Here is a 20,624-nt window from a genome sequence, read left to right on the forward strand (position 1 = left end):
GCCCCTTGCCCCAGCCCCGCCCCTTGCTCTGGCCCCGCCCCAACTCCACCCCCTCCCCTGGACGCTTCGCTGCCCTGCCCCTCCCCCTCCCCTGCTTCCCGCGAACATTTGATTCGCGGGAAGCCTGAAGCAGCAGGCAAGCTGGGGCGGTGGGGGGGGAGGCGTGGCCCAGTCCGGCCCCCCTGGCGGCCAGCCGGCCCAGAGGCTCTGGCCCCGGAGTCTCCCGCCCGGCTTGGCTCGGGCCCTGGGGCACCAGGCGCCGGCCCCCGGCCGAGCAGCCCCGGCCCGGCCCCCGACGAACACCCCCGGCCCGAGCACCACCACCCCCGGCCGAGCACCCCCGGCCCCAGCTCCCGGCCGAGCACCCCCGGATCCGCACCGCCGGCCCCTGGCTCCGCGCCGCCGGGCCCGGCCCGGCCCCGCACCGCCGGCCAAGCACCCCCGACCCCGCACCGCCGGCCAAGCACCCCCGGCCCCCAGCCGAGCACTGCCAGTCCCTCCCTCCCTATTTTCCCGGACATGTCCAGCTTTTTGGGATTTCCTCCCGGACGGGGATTTGAGGCCCAAAAAGCCGGACATGTCCGGGAAAATCTGGATGTATGGTAACCCTATTTTTTAAAAAGTGTACATCAAGTTTATTAGCAGCTAACAAGACTGGTGGTGATGACCCATGACACAATGGAATTCAAAGTGTGGAGTATAAGAAACAGCTGAATCTGGGAATGTATTGATAATAAGCACTGAAACCTGGTAGAAATGTCTCAAGTCCTGTCTGTAGAAACGTCTCAAGTCTTGTCTGCAATTTGTGTGTCACAACATATAGGGACAGAGCTATTTAACGATACTCACACCTATGGTTTTGTTTTCAAATAAACATTACCATTTTCTAATCTCTTTAAATGCAACATGATGTTTCAACTCCACCTCATTAACTAACTTGAACACTTGTCCAGACTTTGATATTAAGCCAGGCTGTACCTTCTTCCAGGTACAAGAGAGAGAATTTGTATTAATCGTTTCTTACCAAGATTGCTGCATCTTTTTGCTAAGCACAGCTTCTATGAGGAAATGTGTACTAGAATCATCTGTTTGATACCAGGACTTGGCAACTTCATGCAATCTGGTATGTAAATGACTTTCTTGGACTGTGGTGGTCTAACATATACAGAAGATGTTGCTTGTGTATCTAAGGCTATAGAATAAATTATAAATACTCCATATTATTTGAAAAAGGGTATAAGTCCATATAATTAAAAATTGTGTTGTAATGATCACCTTATAAATACATATGATAAATAAGTATAGTCAATGTTCAAATTCCAGCTTCCATTGACTGTTGCCATTTTAAAAATAATATTTCTTATGAGAATTACAAGTGACTACCGTAAGCTATTTTCATTTAAGATATATGCCAATGCAAAGATTGGGTTGTATGGACCAGGCAAATAATAATGATAATAATAATACTTCTATTAGAGGATTTTGAAACACTTTTCTAATTAAGGGCCCAAACTTATAAACTCTTACGCGTGCGCTTAGCCACATATAATCACTGGGAAGCTGGTAAGTGGTAACCCATCTCGATTTCACAATGGGGAAAAACTGAAGCCCTGAGGGGTGAGGTGTGTTGCTCAAGTTTACAAGGGAAGTCTGTAAAAGATCCAGAAACAGAATCCAGATCTCCCAGTCCTATTCTTTAACAGAGATTAGAAAAAGGAAATTGTTTAAAGCTGACATATCCTGTGTAATTCCTGATATATTTATAAATCTTTGTTAGACCTAAGTATGTAAAATATAAAAGTCTTGCCTCTAGCAGAAAGAAAAAACCTACTTAAGTGATCAGTAAGAAACCATTCCCCGTGGCAGTCTCTAAGCAGCGAACTGAATCCTACTTAGTAGAAATAAATTAATCAAAATCGGTTGCTTTTTTTAGATAAAGACATAAATGATTGGCCCACTTAACCATTTTTTGCTTAATGGCATTGCAGAGTGTAACAAGAGACAGTAGTATGAATTTTAGAAGACTAGTCACAAACTTCAGGAACATGTTTTTTCACTTCTGCCCTTTTCAAATTATCTTAATTAAACTACATGTTGCAGTGGGCCTGTGGTAAAAAAACAAAATTGTCAATCAATTTCACCATCACTAGACACTGTTTCGAAGGGGCAACAGGTCATCTAAACCTAAAACAGAGTGAAAAGACTAGGATCAAAAACAAGAGAGGAGAAATACCAATAATACCATTTTAGTTTACTGAATCAACCAAAAACATGTCAGTTCTAGTATATGTATCGTGTTCCCACTGTAACAGCCTCCTGGACTAGGTGTCCAATATAAACAGGAGAGAAAGAGAGAGCGCCTGCATTTCAATTCAGAGTAAAAGTGAGAAAGAAACTAGGAAATATTCACTCATCCCCCCCATGAAATTAACAATGGCTCAGAGTGCAAGGATGTTGTGGATAGAGCAAAAGAGGAAAATCCTGAATAGATCCACAGTGATTGGTTAGTTTAGATTTGCAAGATAAAAAAGTAAATCAGCCAATCTCAGACATGTTGATACTACCCAACATCTTCTTCCTGCAGATGCACACACTGTTAAGTTTATGCAGTTTAATAAACTAGTGACTGGATGAGGCCTCCCTCCGCATACTCTGAGTAATCACAGCATACAACAGACAGTCTGTACTCACACAGATGGCTAATGCGCCTGCCCCCATTCTTTCAGGAAGTGTCTGGACGAACTGATGAAGATGGGATGAAAGCATTAAGCAGAGTACTGAAGGCTATTAAGATTCCATGCCATGAAAGCCTTATAGTTCAGGGGGAAAAAAAAGACAAAAATAGCCCCAAAATGGGCCAAAAATTGCTATGGAACTCTTGTTTTGTTGGCTGAATCTCCAGAAAGTTAGCTTTTGCTTCTTAGATTCCACACACATGGCTGGGATCAGCCCCTGCAGTTGAAATCTGATTCCAGGGAGTCTTTTATTGGCAGTCTGGAGGAGTCATGTGACTTGGTACTTAAGTCGTTAACATCTCTTCATTAATTACCAAGCATTTCTTATAGGCAGGCAGTCCAAAGACTTTACAGAAGATGTGTCCTACAGAGTAACGTCACCCTGACAACAATCTTGCCTCAGGCAGAGGCTAACACTCGGTGACTCTGCCTCATTAGCATCATTATTCCCATTTCTGAGTTAGTGATACTAATACTTCTCTCTTCCTTCCAGCCTGTTACAAAACTCAAACATACCTTCAGGCTGAACAAATCCCTTTGTGAAGACTCCACAGTACAATACTAGCCAGCACACAAACGTCTCAACTTTCTGAAGCAATGCTGATTTCTCAAAACAAAATGCATTCTGCATAGAGTGCATATAGCATATGTCACTTCCTCTGTATCATTTTAACTGATCCATTTAGCCTAACCTAGTAAACGGCAGTTGCTATTCAATTCAAAGTAGCAAATGCATTAATTCCTTTTAAAATTTTGGCAACAAAATAATTAAGTAGCTATTAACAAAGAACATGACAAATAACTGGATGGCATAAGAACAAGGGCAACATCTAGGCCTTTTGCATTGATGGGGCATGTTCCTACAGAAATTTACACTGGCATTTTTCACTTGACGCATTTAACGGTTAAAGTGAAAAAGTCTTAGACATCACAGTTCTGTCACCAATATAATGTCTGATTAAGTCAACCTTGCAAAACGTGTCCATTCACCCAGAGAGAATTATTATTAATTATTATTTTTACATAGGTGAATTATCTTTTCCCCCTCCTATTAGTCTCAACCACGGCAAAGGGCAGGCAAGTAGATTTTGTGCATGAGCTGATACATTTTCATGTAAGGTTTCCTAAGGTGTAATTCTATTAACCTCAAATTCAGTACTAATAGGACACCTCATCTCAATCCAGTAATGTACTTAGAAGTGCCAAGTTAGAATACAGTACTATGAGACCCATTACATGACCTGAATTCTGAAATGCCTGTGATACTGCTCATTCCTCTCTCCTCTCCCCTGAAGCTTAAACGACACAAACATAATCCTCCTGGGTGGTCCTCTTCTCCTGTGGTATTGGTCAGATGGCAAAAGGAACAGAGAGACTAATGGCTTGTCTACACAGAGACTTAGTGGATGGCAAGCCAGGGTTTAAATCTACAGCATGGTAGCCTGCCGTGTACTGGGCAAGTGGACCCTGCTACCACGCACGTCAGAACGTATAGCATGTGGTACCGGGGTGGGAGGAGCATGAGACATGCTACCAGTAACTGACAGTATTCAAGCATCCATAAAATTCCAGAACACATTACAACATTTGGAAGAGAACTAGAGAGAGTTCCAGACTCTGCCCAGTTCCATTTCATTCGAGCTTCTACCAGCGTTTGATTTTCAGCCAGGGTCAGAAATTACTCAACTAGGAGTTGAAATTCAGGGCCAGATTTTCAAAACAGTTCAGCTCCCATTAGGCACTAAAATAAGGGCCCAGATCTTCCAACTGCATTCCAAGTGCTGAGCTCCTTTGAATATTCGGCTCTCTTTTGGAACCCGACTTCACAAGAGCACTTTAGCATGTACTTAAATCTATTTCTATTCAGAACAATACTTTGGCATGTGTTTAACTTTAAACACGTGATTATAGTGCTGTCAGGAATATCTGCTGCTTTCCTGAATTGGGACCTAGGTGCCTAAGTAGAAGTTGAGCTCCTTTGAAAATCTGGCCCTTGGAGGTGGGCTAGGTCATCAGGTACAGGAGCACTAAACTTCAAGAGAGAAGATGAGGTGTCCAGAGACTGAGTGAAAATGGAGCAAAGAGAATAGAGTTTTTTCAGGGGTAGGTGGGAAGGGACTGAACTGCAAGTCAGAGGGGAAGGGGATGGGCCCAGTTGACATCAGCCACATAAATATTGCCTTGGGACCAAGGAGATTTTTTCTGTAAGTGACTGAGCTTTTTTTGTAATTAGGTGAAATTATTAGAATCTCCTATATTAAATTTCAGTTCTCCTTTAAGAACAGATTTGTCAATTTAATATGTACCTTCACCTGCAAAGTGAGGGAATGAACAGTAAAAGACGGTTACTATTGCCTTAACATCAACTGTCTTTTAGTTTTCTATTTCCTTCAAGGAATTATAGGACTCAAGAGTGGATTTGAGTCAATATGCTCCTACTCCATTCCTCTCCTTAAGCCACTAATGTGCTTTTCACAAAAATCACACAGAGCTGCGTTCTTCTTAACCTTCATTGTAGTTACAAAGGTGAAACCAGATAACATGTCTCAAACTAGGATCTGGACAACAGTCTCTGGGGAAAAGACTGTCCATGTGGACCGCAAGAGTGATGGATTAAAACCATGATCCCAAGATAAATAACAAGCGCTTTACCGAAAGGCTTTCATAAACCTATTTATTGGAGTGGACAAGAAATTCTCATTTCCAGAACAGTGGAAGAGTAAAAAATTATCGGTTGGCCAAAGGCAGCAATGGTGAGGAGTGTTCACAGGGAGAAGTTACTGCAACTGAAAGATGCAATTAACAAGAACTGGCAGGAGCAGAGTCTGCATTTTTTTAAACTCAGTATCTTCATGAAATGCAATGGGTCTCCTCCTTCAGTATTATTATTATGTACTTGCTTAACCTCTTCAGAGAGATGACAAGTATACACATCATCTACTCCCCTATCCGTCTTCCAAACAAGAGATGCTTCCCAAATGCGGCTATCCCCATCCCACCTCCACTTACTTTGCCCGTTGCAGCACCGCAACTCAACTTCCCATTGTCCACACAGACGCAGTCCAATCTTTTCTTGCACCTGCCATCTAATACCAGTCTAGGTGTAAGCATTCCCAGGTCCTTCCCCTGGATACATGCTCCTGGGTGACTTGTTCCCCCACTCCCAGCAGTTACTGGACCAGGGGTCAGGCTGAGAATTGTTAGGAGGAAAGCATGCTGCATCAACAGCTCCAAGGATCAGTTCATACTTCTGGCATTGGAGAAGTAAGGCAGACACTGACACACTCTGGTTCTTAACTGCAGTGAATCTCCCTATCTAGGAAACCTTCAATGATTTGCCATAAGTGACTCACAACATCTGTATAGAACAAAATCAGTAGCAATCATCCCTGTCACAGACAGCTACCAAATAATCCCTGTATGACATCCCAACACTGCTTTGGGTATTTGGTTGTGGCATTGCATGAAACTAATGTGGTAAAGTCACAGTGATGCAACATAGCAACTAAAACATTGCAACTTAATGCCATGTTCTCCCATGATTGCCTTTTGCTTCTACACCACCATTTGACCTAACATTGCTTCTCTTTACCTCTTCCTTACCCCATTTCCTAGGCACTTAAATGTGTCAGGCAGCAAGGAGAGCGCTTTTGTATGGGAAACATTTATGCAACCACTATTCCGACCCCAAGACCAGCCAGCACATGAAGGGATCCCGACAGGGCCATCCTTACCCATACGCAAAGTACGCAGCTGCCTAGGGCACCAGGAAATTTGGGGCACCACATTTCCTGGTGCCCTGCGCAGCTGCGTGCTGCTCCAGCCCCTGCTCTGCCTCTTCCCTATGGCCCCCGCCCCTGCTCTGCCTCTTCCCACCCCTGCTCCACCCCAGTCCCGCCCCTTCCCCAAAGCCCCCGCCCCACCTCTTCCCACCCCTGCTCTGTCCCCACTCCCCTGAGGACTGCTGCAGGGGAAAGGCCTGCACTCACCGCATGGTAAGTGGAGTAACCCAGCCCCAGCCTGCTCCTCTGCCCTGGTTCCCAGCCGCGCTGCCGGTGAGTGCTGGGGGGCGGTGCCCCTTCTGCCCCTCCCACGGAGGCCTGGGGCCCCACACAGCCTCCCTGCGGGGGGGCTGCATAGGGCACCAAAATGGCTAGGGACGGCCCTGGGTTCCGATCAGGAGATATATGCAGGGCCCTCTAGAGAAAAGGTGGGCGGCCCTCCAGACGTTTTAATCCAGCCCTTGAGCTCCCTCCGGGGAGCAGGGTCAGGGCCTTGCCCTGCTCCGCACAGCTCCTGAAAGCAATGACATGTCCCACCTCTGGCTCCTATGTGTGGGACTGCCAGGGGACTCCGAATGCAGCCCCCACCCCAAACACAGCCCCTGCAGCTCCCATTGGCAGGGAACCAGGGCCAATGGTAGCTGCAGGGGTGGCGCCTGCAGACGGAGCACCAGGCAGAGCTGCATGGCCGCACCTCCACATACCAGCTGGAGGGAGGACATGCTGCTGCTTCTGGGAGCTGCTTGAGGTAAGCGCCACCAGGAGCCTACACCCCGACCCCTTCCCATGCCCCAACTCCCTGCCCCAGCCCTGATCCCCCCCCCCTGCCCTCCACACCCCTCGGTCCCAGCCTGAAGCACCCTCCTGCACCCCCAACCCCTCATCTCCAGCCCCACCCCAGAGCCCACACCCCCAGCCAGAGCCCGCATCCCCTCCCAACCCCCAATTTCGTGAGCATTCATGGCCTGCAATACAATTTCCATACCCTCGGGCCAAAAAATTTGCCTACCCCTGTGCTAGAGCCACAAGCTGAATATCACTGGCCGCCAAGCTAGCTTTAATCACATACAGGTTTCCTGCAGCGCGCAACTGTACCACCATCTTAATGCCTGCACAAGATGTTGCTCGAAGGCTTTCGAAATAACTCTGTTGTAATCCAGAGGGCATACTTTGCACAGCTTGATGTACAGGTCTATATTATCTGCTCTCTAATTAGAGGTAATAACCAGTACGTGAAGCAAAGACACTCAAGAGCACAAGCTAGCTCCAAAATTATTTGGCTATGCATATAAATCTAAACTTCAGGTGATGAATCAACACTTCCCAGAGGAAAGGAACGGCTGGAGAAGTATTTAAATATTCAAAGGAACTTCCCCACATCTCCCCCCACTCCCACAGTACGTAATATCACAATGGTTGAAAGTGACTATTGTTCACTGTTTCCACCGTGACACCAGAATTCAGCATTGCTACCATGACACCCCACACATGAACAGGGAGCCAGCTGTGAAAACAGCCAGTCTATGTATTCCTGGACCCACCCCTCATTCCTGTCTTGCCCATACCGATAAAGAGCCAGAGGATTCTCTGCTAATGCTGTGGACAGCAGCAGTAAGAAAGCAGCTACTGCTGACCGCACTGCCTGACCTTCTGCTAGGCTGAAGGACTTCCACACTCCCAATTCCTTTTTTTTTTTTTTTAATTTAAAAATTCTTCCCACTAATAATTCCAATGGGGTGGGAGGCATGTGCATGCCTGGATACAACTTAGAATGGTGGGGGGGGAAAATAAACTCAGATACTATGGTGATTAGCACAGATCTGGAGAGAGATTAAGGGAATTGGACAGGACAAGAAACCTCAGGTGTGGCTGGAGTACAGAAAGCACTGGAAATGCACAAACTGACCCAATCTGGTCCATTTCGTATTTTGTGTTGTCATTGATATTAATATATTTGAAAATGTAGAAAAACATCCCAAAATATTTACAACAAATTTAAATTGGCATTTTATTATTGTTTAACATTGCAATTAAAACAGCAATTAATCGTGATTATTTTTTTAATTGAATTAATTTGTTTTGAGTTAATTGCGTGAGTTAACTGCAATTAATTGACAGCCCTGCTGTACAGTAATTACAAGGCTGAGCTGGAAAAAAAAAAAATCTACAGAAATGGGTTTGACTCCTTAACTTCCACCTCATTTCATAAGTGACTGCACAAGTATACCTGCACAAAATTCTACTGACTTTAGAGCAGGCCTGCACAACATGCGGCCCGCGACGGCGGGTGAGGGAGGGGGGCTGAGGAAACGAGCGGGCCGGCAGTGGCGGGGGGGGGGGGGGGGACAGGTGAGCCGGGGGGGGGGGGGGGGACTGAGGAAGCGGGCGAGCGGGCAGGCACTGGCAGGGGGGCAGGTGAGCTGACAGCTAGCCCCAGCTCACCGCCGCTCCGCCTCCACCTCCTCCCCTGAACGCTCCGCCCCGCTTCTCCCCCTCCCCCCTACTTCCCATGAATCAGCTGTTCGCGCAGGAAGCCTGGGAGGGCCGAGAAGCGATGCGGCAGCTTCGCGCTCAGGCCCAAGGAGGCGGAGGAGAGCTAGGGCGGCGAGTGGTTCCCCTGCACGCCCCCCGGGTTACCTGCTGCGGCGCAGGTGGCCCTCCTAGCGCCCCCCCCCCCCCCCCCGCTCCAGCTCACCTCCGTCTCCCTGGGCCTGAGCACGAAGCTGCCACATCGCTTCTCAGCCCTCCCACGCTAACAGCTGATTCGCGGGAAGCAGGGGGGCTGCAAGCTTGGCCTGACCCGGTGCTCCAGGCGCTGCGCTGCGGCGGCTTAGCCTGGCTCCAGCCAAGCGGTCCGGCTGTAGCGCCACCAGCCAGCGCGGTAAGGGGGCAGGGAGCGGGGGGGTTGGATAGAGGGCAGGAGAGTTCGGGGGGGTGCTCGGAGGTGGGGGGGGTCAGAGGGCAGGGAACAGGGGGGTTGAATGGGGGCAAGGGTCCTGGGGGGCCGTCAGGAAGGAGGGGGAGGTTGGATGGGGAGGCGGGGGGCAGTCAGGGGAAGGAGTTCCAGGGGCAGTCAGGGGACAGGGAGAAGGGGTGGTTGGATGGGGCAGGGGTTCCGGGGGGCCATCAGGAATGAGAGGAGGGGTTGGATTGGGCAGCAGGGGGCAGTCAGGGGACAGGGAGGGGGGTGGATGGGGCAGGGGTCCAAGGCAGGGGGGGCGTCAAGGAACATGGGGGGTTGGATGGGGCAGGAGTCCCGGGAGGCAGGGGCGGGCCATGACCCCATTGTGGGGTGAGGAAGGAACCGGTTGTTTAGATTTTGGCAGCTCATCACTGGCCGAAGGGGGTGAGGGGCTGAGGAGGCGAGCGGGTGGGCAGTGGCGGGGGGTGAGTAGGCGAGCCGGGGAAAGGGGGGATGAGAAGGTGAGCGGGGGGGAGCAGGCGAGCCGGGGGGCTGAGGAGGCGAGCGGGCAGCGGTGGGTCGGGGGTTGAGGTGGCAAGCTACGAATCAGTGGCTGACCTGTTCTACTGATCTGGTCTGGCTCCTATCCCCTCTCCAAGGTTGCAGCTGTCTGGAGGTGCCTGCCTTCCACTTTCATTCAACAGGGCAACTGATTACAAAGTGGGGGGAAGATCTTATTCTACTTCTAGCAAAAAGACGTTTTTCTTTTACCTTAATTATACTACCTTAGGGGCAGGCTACAGCATATTACCGAGGTTCAATACAGCTGTTTTGGTGGGGCGGTGCTGGGGAAGGAGAGTTTGTTTCCATGGGGCGTGCAGCGCTTGTTGGGGGGTTTGTTTCGGGGGGGGGCTGGGCGGTGCTGGGGGGGGTTCGCAGGGTGGGCAGTGCTGGTGGGGTTATGTTTCAGGCGGCTGGGCAGCACTGGGGGGGGTTATGTTTGGGGGGCTGGGCGGCACTGGGGGGGGGGTCGGCGGGGCCAGGGGGGTTTCGGCCCTCAGATGGTTTCTTTGGAATAATATGGCCCTCGCGGCTTTACGAGTTGTGCAGGCCTGCTTTAGAGGGTTATGCCAGGGCACAGGGTCCACTTGTGCAGAATCTCTGGCCAGGCAGGCCGATAGCAGGAAAAACCCAGGTTACAATAGCAACACTAGGTAAATGAAAGTTATATTATAGCAAAGTTGTACCAGATAAAAACTGAAGCTGAAAGCAGTATAGGAAAATATACTGTAGTGCACCCAACCTGCACTGACAGCTGGTTGGACTAGACCAGTGGTTCTCAACCAGAGGTACACATACCTCTGGGATACACAGAGGTCTTCCAGGAGGTACATCAACTCATCTAGATATTTGCCTATGTTTACAACAGGCTATGTAAAAAGCAAAGTCAGTACAAACTAGTATTTTATACAGACAATGACTTGTTTATACTGGTCTAGATACACTATACACTGAAATTTAAGTACAATATTTATATTCCAATTGATTTATTGTATAATTATATGGTAAAAATAAGCAATTTTTCAGTAATAGTGTGCTGAGACACCTTTTGTATTTTGATGTCTGTTTTGTAAGCAAGTAGTTTTTAAGCAAGGTGAAACTTGGGGGTCCACAAGACAAATCAAACTCCTGGAAGGGGTACAGTGGTCTGGAAAGGTTGAGAACCACTGGACTAGATAACAGCAGCTCTTTAAAAGACCCATCAGTTTGCCCAGGGGTTAGAAGACAGGGCTGAACCTGGAGTCAGAGCTCCTAGATTCCATTCACACCTTTGCCACTAACTCTGTGGATCTGGGCAAATCCTGTAGGGCCATATTGCCAGATGCTGCTTCCAAGGGTTGAGTATCCCCTTTCACACACTACGGTTTCGGAAATGTGGAGCCCCCGTGATCAGGGGTCACTTTGGAAAATGCAGGTCTTGGCTTCCCTGCTTTTAGTTTCACCAACTGCATAGCTGGGCTGTTTCCTTCACAGACGGGGCATTGGGAAGATTCACTCGTTCATGTACGAAGTACGATCATTATTACTAGCCTAGTAGGCGCTATGCAAAGGCCTGCTGCTGCTGCTGCTCCCCGGAAAGAGAGCGGCCAAGGCCAAAGGTAGGTGTGCGCTCCCCCCACGCTACCACGAGGAAGTGCGGAGAGATCACAACGGAGTTTCCCCCGGCCACCCCCGCAGCCAGCCGCAGTCCCTGTTTTCCTCCAAGCGAGATTCCCCGGGGAAGAGAAAGCCCGGGGATCCGGAGCAGGGACCATGGGGCGCGGGCGGTGCTGCCAACCCCCTTCCTTCCTCACCCACGCCTGCGCTCCCCACGCAGGGCAGAGCCAGGGGTTCCGGGGGGGGAAGAGGGAAGCAGAGCGACACCCCCGTCCCCGCGGTCAGTAGCTGGTGCTGCGAAAGCACAGGGGCGCTCCTGGGCGGGCATGCTGGGGGGCGCTGCCCTCCCTTAGCCACAGGGGCTGGGGGGCGGTCACACCCCCTGACCGCGGCGCTGCGGGCTCCTCCTCCGCCTAGACCAATCCCCGCTGCCTTGCGCGGCGGCACTTGCGTTCATGGGCTAAAGGGCCGAGCTCTCCGCCTTCTCCTACCTGAGTAGCCACCGCTGCTCAAGGCGCTTCCCAGCCTAACGTGGCACCTTCCGCCTCATTGTCTGCAGCCGGAGACGGGGGAGCGCGGCAGGAACCCCCCCCCCACCTCCCCGGGCTGTGCCTGGGTGGAGTAAGGCGGGGGCACCGCCCCGTCCCAACTCTGTTTGTAAACACACTCCACGTGCACGCTGCCTCCCAGCGATTCACCATCGCTTTACGGCCCAGCCGCCGCCCTCCTCCCTGCTCAGGAATAGGGCGCTACGCCGAGCGCGTGCGGAGGCTCCGCCCGAGGCCACCAGGCGCCCGCAAAGCAGCCGCGGTGGGTGCAGGACGGCCCTGTCTCGCGCCTGCCGACATAACGTTCCATCCGCTCCCGGGGGGCAGCCCACCCAAAGCACGTTAATAGCGTTCCAGCGCCTGCTGCGCTCTAGCAAGGAGGAGAAGTGGGGTAGGGATGCACCCATGACCGTCTGTGAAATCCATGGGAGCTTTGCCATTCATTTCAATGCCAGCTGCATCTCTCTGCCTCTGCAGGCGCACAGCAGGAAGGGGTGCAGCCCTGCAGCAAACATAACTTTCCTTCTCTTATTACAGTGCTGCCCCGCTGCTGAGTGCAGGGTTACTATGGGGCATGCAGCAGGGCGGGTTTCAGGGCACCTGGCAGACAAACATTTGGTCCTCCAGCAGGCCTCCCGTGAAAGTAAGAACTTGCCAGTGAAACTGACTCCATAACTAGTCCTAGCCTAAGACCAGAGGACTTATAGTCAGGGAGCAGATTACCATGGAGAGTGACATAGGTTTTCCAAATTCTTTCCTTTTCAGTAGTCACTTGATGCTGCATGACTCCCACCACTGCAGGCTGAAGGGAGTGACGTGTAATACCTCCCTGGCCAAGGCACAGCAGAAGCATTCACTGTTTGATACCATTTCCTAGCCTGGTCACAGGGAAAAGGTAGTGGTGGATCACTGAATGCATACGTCTATGGAGAATAATAGGGGATTATGTGGAAGAAGGAGGGGAGGCTAGGCAATAGCAGCAGGAAAAAGAAGTGTTATATAAATATTACTTTTGCACACTTTAAATAGAAATTGATTGCTTAATACAATTGTAGTGAATGATGTCTGCTTCACCTTTTTTATTTCTTTGGCTAAGAAAAATCACACAATGTAATAATAAACTCAAGCACCAAGTCCAAATGATGTTCTGTTTGGGAGTTGCTTTAAAAAAAAATAAAAAGGACTTTGTCCTGAGCTGAGCTAAGGAGAAACTTTGTAGATGAAAGTTTCTGGGCCCTAAAATAACCTATGCCGATGAGAGAAAAGGCCACAGAAGCAGTGCCGGAGCTGGAGGCATTTGGGAAGTCTGCTGAGGTACATGAGATCTCTCTCTGCTGTCTGGGATCTGCTCCCTGAAGTCTGTAGCCTACATAATCATTATAAGATCCATACCTTAGTCTTTCCTACCTCACTGAGGGACTGACAGAATGTGTTTTCAGCAAAAGAAAAAACTATGGATTTTACTACATTTTTTTTCCTTTTCACCTCAGTTTTTACATGGAAATTGAAGGTAGTCACCTAAATTCAGTTCAGAGGAACAGTTTTATCTGTTGAAGCAGCCGAGTAATTTCTTCTAATGGACTTTAATCCTAAACCATTTAATCTCTCCACTTGTGCCTCTGAGTTACTGTAAATTTTTAACTATTACTTTATCAGAACAGCTGAGGATTGTCTCCTCTGAAACTAAATTCCTAGAAGTCAAACTTTTATAAGATTTATTTCTGAGTCAAAATCATTATAAAAGCACTTTTCCAACAGTTTTCTTGGAACTACATTTTGACAGACCTGAAAATTAGCTGCACAATTAAGCTGATGCAGAATAAGACTGAGGCATTCTAGCGCTAAGTCTAAAAACACAGTTTCAGCTTCCCTCTCGCTTCAGTCTATCCTGAACCACAATTTTCCTTATTGAGTATTTCTTTCATGGAGGGTAGCCGTATACATCATTTCCAATGCTACCTTCCTGAAGGAGGACTTAAGAGCTGCAGGTGAAAGATTCTTTGAATAGTGGAAGTCTGGGGAGTCAATGACATTATTGCACTGACAGTTCTTGTGATGTGTTTCCCCAGACACTTCTACTGTAATGACTTTGATTCAGACTCTAAAAAGAATGTTCATATGCCTTGGATTCTGCAGCTGCTGCAATGCAAGCAGTTCCTATTGGCCTTTTCAGGAGTTGCTCATATGCAGTGGGTGCACAATCAGGCCCAAGCAGATGAGAAAGGGTGAAAAATGGAGAGGAGGGAGAGAGCAGCACTGGAATTATGCCAGCATTGAGCACTCCTACATAGCTCCCCAAGGAGCCCAAGTACCTTTCATGATGGCAGGTCTGACTATATCACAGTGGGTCCCTCAGAGTTGGCAGCCAAATTCCAATACTAGAGAAAATAGTTGAAGTCATATGCCTCAAGCCTTTTGGCAAAGGTTCAGGAACTCAGAATCTTACCAGACAAGATTCATACAGTGACCTACTGAAAATAACTGTAGTTTGAGTCTCACACACTGTTTTTCAATTTGCAAAACTCCTGCAGAAGGGCCACAAAATCACCAATCACTTGGAAAAGGCAGAACTGTTTGCACAAATAGTAGCCAGGAGAGGGGGAAACTGCAGTATTGCTAGCCCTAGGCATTCAAAGGTCATGCATCAGGCTCCCTAGAAATCATGAAATTGGCTTAAAAACCTGCCATTTTGAAATATTGGATTTTGCATTTTTTCTTGGTCTTCTAGATTTTGAACCATTAGAGGTTACATTTTCAATCTTTTCTCTGCAACAAGGGCTAGAAACTTACATTAGAAAAAAAAAAGCAAGCAAGCTGTGATCCAGGTGTATTTACCCCAAGGTCTAGGGCTTTAAGAAACTCCCTCCCACCACCAAATATTGTGGATTACAATTTAAAAAAAAAAATCACAGCATTGTAAGACTGTCAATATTGACTGCTTAAATTGGCCTGTAAACTAGTTAACTGCACACAAATTGATACTTATAGATCCAATCAGTGCCTGCAAATTCAAGCTCTGCTGGCACAATTATACAACCGTTATTGAAAAATTAGAACAGGAGTACTTGTGGCACCTTAGAGACTAACAAATTTATTAGAGCATAAGCTTTCGTGGACTACAGCCCACTTCTTCGGATGCTGTAGTCCACGAAAGCTTATGCTCTAATAAATTTGTTAGTCTCTAAGGTGCCACAAGTACTCCTGTTCTTCTTTTTGCGGATACAGACTAACACGGCTGTTACTCTGAAAATTGAAAAATTAGTTTGTTAAGATGATTGTGGATGCAGTTATATTTGCCACTCTGGTTTAGTCAGCTTTTCATTCATCTTTGCTTGATGACAGTAGTATAGTTGTCACCTGCCAAATACAATCACTGAAAGATTAATAGAATACCACCCCTTCTCCCAAAATGTTTTTTGTTTTGTTATAAAAGCTATCAAAACATTTTTGAAAACCTAAGAATAATATAAATGTTTCCTTGTTTTTATTTTGATTCAGTGGAAAACATTAAGAAACCAAAACAAGCAAACACTCACGTAGTATGCCAGCATTGTGCTAATGCATGAAAATTGGAAAGTAAAATGTACTAGAAACTGACTAGCCTATGTTCATTGTCCAAACTTAGAGAAATGAATAAGGCAGCACAAAGAGTGAAGAATAAATCAGATCTTGAAAATGCTTTCAGTTTTAATAATCTAAGGCTTGGTCTACACTACCCCCCTAATTCGAACTAAGGTACGCAACTTCAGCTACGTGAATAACGTAGCTGAAGTCGAAGTACCTTAGTTCGAACTTACCTTGGTCCACACGCGGCAGGCAGGCTCCCCCGTCGACTCCGCGGTACTCCTCTCGCCGAGCTGGAGTACCGCAGTCGACGGCAAGCACTTCCGGGTTCGACTTATCGCGTCCAGACTAGACGCGATAAGTCGAACCCAGAACTTCGATTTCCAGCCGTCGAACTAGCTGGTAAGTGTAGCCAAGGCCTAAGGCATATGATTGTGTTACTCCAGTTTTACATCAGTGTAACTCAACGTATTGGAGATGAATTTGAACCCTGCCCCCTTCAAACTCATCCTGTTTCTTGCTGGAGGAGAGAGATCATTATTCCTACTCTTAGGACAGGGGTGACCAACCTGAGCCTGAGAAGGAGCCGGAATTTACCAATGTACATTGCCAGAGAGCCACAGTAAGACATTAGCAGCCCCCCCATCAGCTCCCCCATCCTGCTCCCAGCACCTTCCACCCTCCGGCAGCCCCACTGATCAGTACCTCCCCCTCCCTCCCCGCACCTCCCAATCAGCTGTTTTGTGGCATGCAGGAGGCTCTGGGGCGGGGTTGGGAGCAAGGGCACAGCAGGCTCAGGGGAGGGGACGGGAAGGGGTGGAGCGGGGGCAGGGCCTGTGGCAGAGCCAGGAGTTGAGCAGTGAGCACACCCCCCTCCCCCCCGGCACATTAGAAAATTGGCGCCTGTAGCTCCAGCCCGAGAGTCGGTGCGTATACAAGGAGCTGCATATTCTGAAGAGCCGCATGTGGCTCCGGAGTCACAGGTTGGCCACACCTGCTCTTAGGAGGTGCTTAGCTACTATGATAATGGACACCAATGTAAAAGCCAACAGAGGAGGGACACTTCTTGTATTTATTTTAGCTCTTAATACCATTAGCCATGTGATGAATTAGAATGATGTTGTTCAGCATGATGAGTTTTCCCCTGAGATGTCTTTTTAACCCCTACTTTATTGATATATCCAATATTTCAGTTAATGTTAATGCTTGTTGGAGGCAACAAATTCCCATGTGTGGCTACTTTGATGAAAAAGCTAAATAGCTTGAAAAGTCTGTTTCTTGACTATTTGTCAGACTAAAAGTTATCATCAGTTCAGGAAAGTTTCCAAGCATAAAGAAAAAAAAATGAGTGGCAACATCTAGGAGAAATTGTTTTTGCTAACACCAAATATCTATCTGTCTAACCATTTGTAAATCTGCTATTTGACTTCTTGCCTGTAGGAAATGTTGAAGATAATAAAATACAGGTACTTACATATAGTATTTGTTTTGGATAGTACTTGAAGGTTTAGGACATTTGCAAATAATCCATCATTATCTCTTTTCTCCAAATAATATTGCATAAACCGGATTAGAGATCTCACAATGTGATATCCCAATAGAGGTTGATCCAATGGCCAGACTCCTATTGACTTCTATGAGCATTAGATCAGGCCTATAGTGGTGAGCGAGCTAGTTAATGAAGGTGTCACAGACTAACACATAGCGATAAAGATTTAGTAGGACACTGGCCAAGAGTGCAAGACACTGAATTAGCTCAGAAGGGGATGGGAGAATACATGGTACAAAAATTAAAATAAACATATAAGTCATGCCAAAGTTCCATAAAACCAGCAAGGGATGACTATAGCACTCCAACTTGTCAGCGGCTTCCAGTTTATCTCCCTCTGTATTTCCCCTCTTTCACACCCATAGCAAGTAATTGCCAATTTAGCAAGACAGCAAAGTGATCCTCCAGCTTTACATGGCAAATCTGCTGGATAGCAGTTTAATGAAGAGAGTTTTTAGACTGGACTTTTCCCCCTGAAGTGGCTATATTATAACGACGGTATTACTGTTACATACTGATGCGAAATTCAAAAGAGACGATAAAAGTGTCTCAGATTAGCCTTGTTTAGTTTTAGCTGCCTGTAAGGAGAATATTAGCCTGTACTAATGGATATAAAATTCTTTAGATAGAGGCTTGTCTCCTACTGATGCTACTGTAATTCTGATGTGGAGTTGTCACAAGCCAATATTATACAAAATATAATATATACATATTATATAAAATATAATTGACTACATCAGACAGATGTTTTATCCTCAGTGAGGGGAAGAAGTGTTTCAGATGCAGACTTCTGAAAATAATTACAGGGAAGAATTCAAGCTGGTACTTCTAAATGAACAAAATCTTGCTTGTGTGGACACTACAGATAATAGCTGGAATATTAAATAGGTCCCCAAGTGGGAGAATGCCCTGGAGATTCATTCTCACAGTGTAGAAAGCTGATTGCTACACTTGTCTGATGGAAGTTAATCTAGACCTCAAAGTCAAATCTGTGTTCTCTGTAGAGAATTTAAAATGTTATCAACATTTTTAACAGCATTAGGAAATTATCCTCATTTTAAATACAGATACTGCCAATGAAACAAACCAACCAAGTGCATGTGAGAAGTCTCCAGCATGCTGGCCCTGGCGTGCTCAGTACTGAGAGTGGTGTCCTCTTGGAGTGACAGACGATGTTCCACCATCACTGATCCTTTGCACACTGTTGGTCAGGAGCAAAAATTGGCCAGGCAGAGGAGTCCAAATGCATTCCTCACAGCTGCTGTTATCTTCCTGGGGAGGTGCCTCAGGAGACTGGAGGAACTTTTAGGGTATCAAAAAGATGAAGAGTGTGGGGATGTATCATCCCTACACCAACCTAATGAAAAGTTCCATGAGGAGGTAAGGGTCACGATGGGACACTTGCCAGGTAAACAAATCATGGCCTTATGTAAGTACCCTGGTGGTCTAGGATTATATAAAATGATCATGGCCTTATGTAAGACCCCCTGGTGGTCTAGGATTATATAAAATGATCATGGCCTTATGTAAGGCCCCCTGGTGGTCTAGGATTATATAAGATGATCATGGCCTTATGTAAGACCCCCTGGTGGTCTAGGATTATATAAAATGATCATGGCCTTATGTAAGGCCCCCTGGTGGTCTAGTATTATATAAGATGAGGTAAACAAATCATGGCCTTATGTAAGGAATGGTTGAACCAATCGGAGTGGGGCTATACATGTGATAAACACATGATTCTCCTTCTTGTCCAATCCGTAAATGTGTTATTATAGCCTAATTGTGTTATGTAATGTTGAGAAAAACTATAAAAGAAAGCTTGTAATAAACAGAATTGGATTCAGCTTGCAACCACAGTGGTCGTGTGCTTTATCTGCTCCGCATGGAACCCCACAGAAGAGATGACTTGATTGTGGTGAGTAAGTACCTTCACAGGAAGAAAACACCCTGGGAGAAAAAAAAGGGAGGGTCTTTCATCTAGCAGAGAAAGACAGAGCAAGAACCAATGTCTGGAAGTTGAAGCCAGACAAATACAAATCAGAAACAAGGCACACATTTTTAACCATCAGTTTGTTAACACTCTCATGAACCACCCCCACGAACGTTCACTAGGCTGCTGTTCTGGACCCAAACTCACTCCAAGAGCCCTTTGGGCATCAAGTATCAGGGGGTAGCTGTGTTAGTCTGTATCTACAAAAACAACAAGGAGTCTGGTGTCACCTTAAAGACTAACCGATTTATTTGGGCATAAGCTTTCGTGGGTAAAAACCTCACTTCTTCAGATGCATCTGAAGAAATGAGGTTTTTACCCACGAAAGCTTATGCCCAAATAAATCGGTTAGTCTTTAAGGTGCCACCAGACTCCTTGTTGTCTTTGGGCATCAGTCAGTCATTTCTGGGGTCTCAGGCCCTCCCCACACACCTCTCCTCCTGCTTAGCCTGCAGGTTCCAGTCAAGGTCTTGTCATCCCCACAATCCCGGAGCTCTCTGTCTTTCGGTTGTTCAGCTCCCACAGTCAAAAGGCCTCCCCACACAGAAAGCATTTGTCTTTTGAACATCAGCACCTAACACTGCTTTGTTCCTTTTCTTTCCTGGGATTTTCCATTCAAGCCCCACCCCCCAAAAGACAACCTGGGAGAACCAGCTTCTCTTAAGGTAGACAATCACTTTAGCACATTCATTGTTCTACTAGGGCATGGTAACATTTTGATTGCTTTCCCATAGCAGCTTCCACACAGGGTTTGTGAGATACATGACCAGTCTTTGCTAGCAAATGGCTGTTTCCGTACACATTGATGGTCAGTGTTCTACATAGACTTCATAAAAATCAATCAGAATTCTTAAGTTTTACATAGACAAATTCCCCAAACTATCACAGAGGATGATCAACCACTAGAATAAACTACCAAGGGAAGGGGTGGATAAACACAAGTTATTAGCAAAAAGAAGAACAGGAGTACTTGTGGCACCTTAGAGACTAACAAATTTATTAGAGCATAAGCTTTCGTGGACTACAGCCCACTTCTTCGGATGCATATAGAATGGAACATATATATATATATGCATTCTATATGCATCCGAAGAAGTGGGCTGTAGTCCACGAAAGCTTATGCTCTAATAAATTTGTTAGTCTCTAAGGTGCCACAAGTACTCCTGTTCTTCTTTTTGCGGATACAGACTAACACGGCTGTTACTCTGAAACAAGTTATTAGGCTCGCTACAGGGGTAACTGGGTGAAATTCAGTGGCCTGTGTTATATACAGGAGGTCAGAGTAGAGGACAATGAAGGTTCCTCCTGCCTTAAAAATCTATGATCTTCCTATGAAGAGAATCTCTCAAATTTTACTACAGAAATCCCCCCCCCCCCCTTCTGGAGCATAAAAGCAT

General features: G+C 47.0%; 1 protein-coding gene across 5 annotated transcripts in view; it reads right to left on the minus strand.

Annotated features, from left to right (window-relative positions):
• Positions 1-20,624, minus strand: part of LOC128838332 (protein FAM13A-like) — a 359,314-nt gene that overhangs the window by 194,787 nt on the left and 143,903 nt on the right. For 3 of the 5 annotated variants that reach the window (XM_054030433.1, XM_054030432.1, XM_054030430.1), the window contains exon 1: positions 2,692-2,772. The exons of 1 other annotated variant lie outside the window; for it this stretch is intronic. In XM_054030433.1, coding sequence (XP_053886408.1) covers positions 2,692-2,766 — 75 coding nt within the window. In that variant the 5' untranslated portion in view covers positions 2,767-2,772. Of the gene's footprint in view, positions 1-2,691; positions 2,773-12,067; positions 12,202-20,624 lie in introns of those variants that run through there. One more of the 5 variants, XM_054030434.1, reaches the window with a different exon arrangement.

The sequence above is a fragment of the Malaclemys terrapin genome, chromosome 5, assembly GCF_027887155.1.
Source record: "Malaclemys terrapin pileata isolate rMalTer1 chromosome 5, rMalTer1.hap1, whole genome shotgun sequence".
Taxonomy (NCBI): Eukaryota; Metazoa; Chordata; order Testudines; family Emydidae; genus Malaclemys; species Malaclemys terrapin.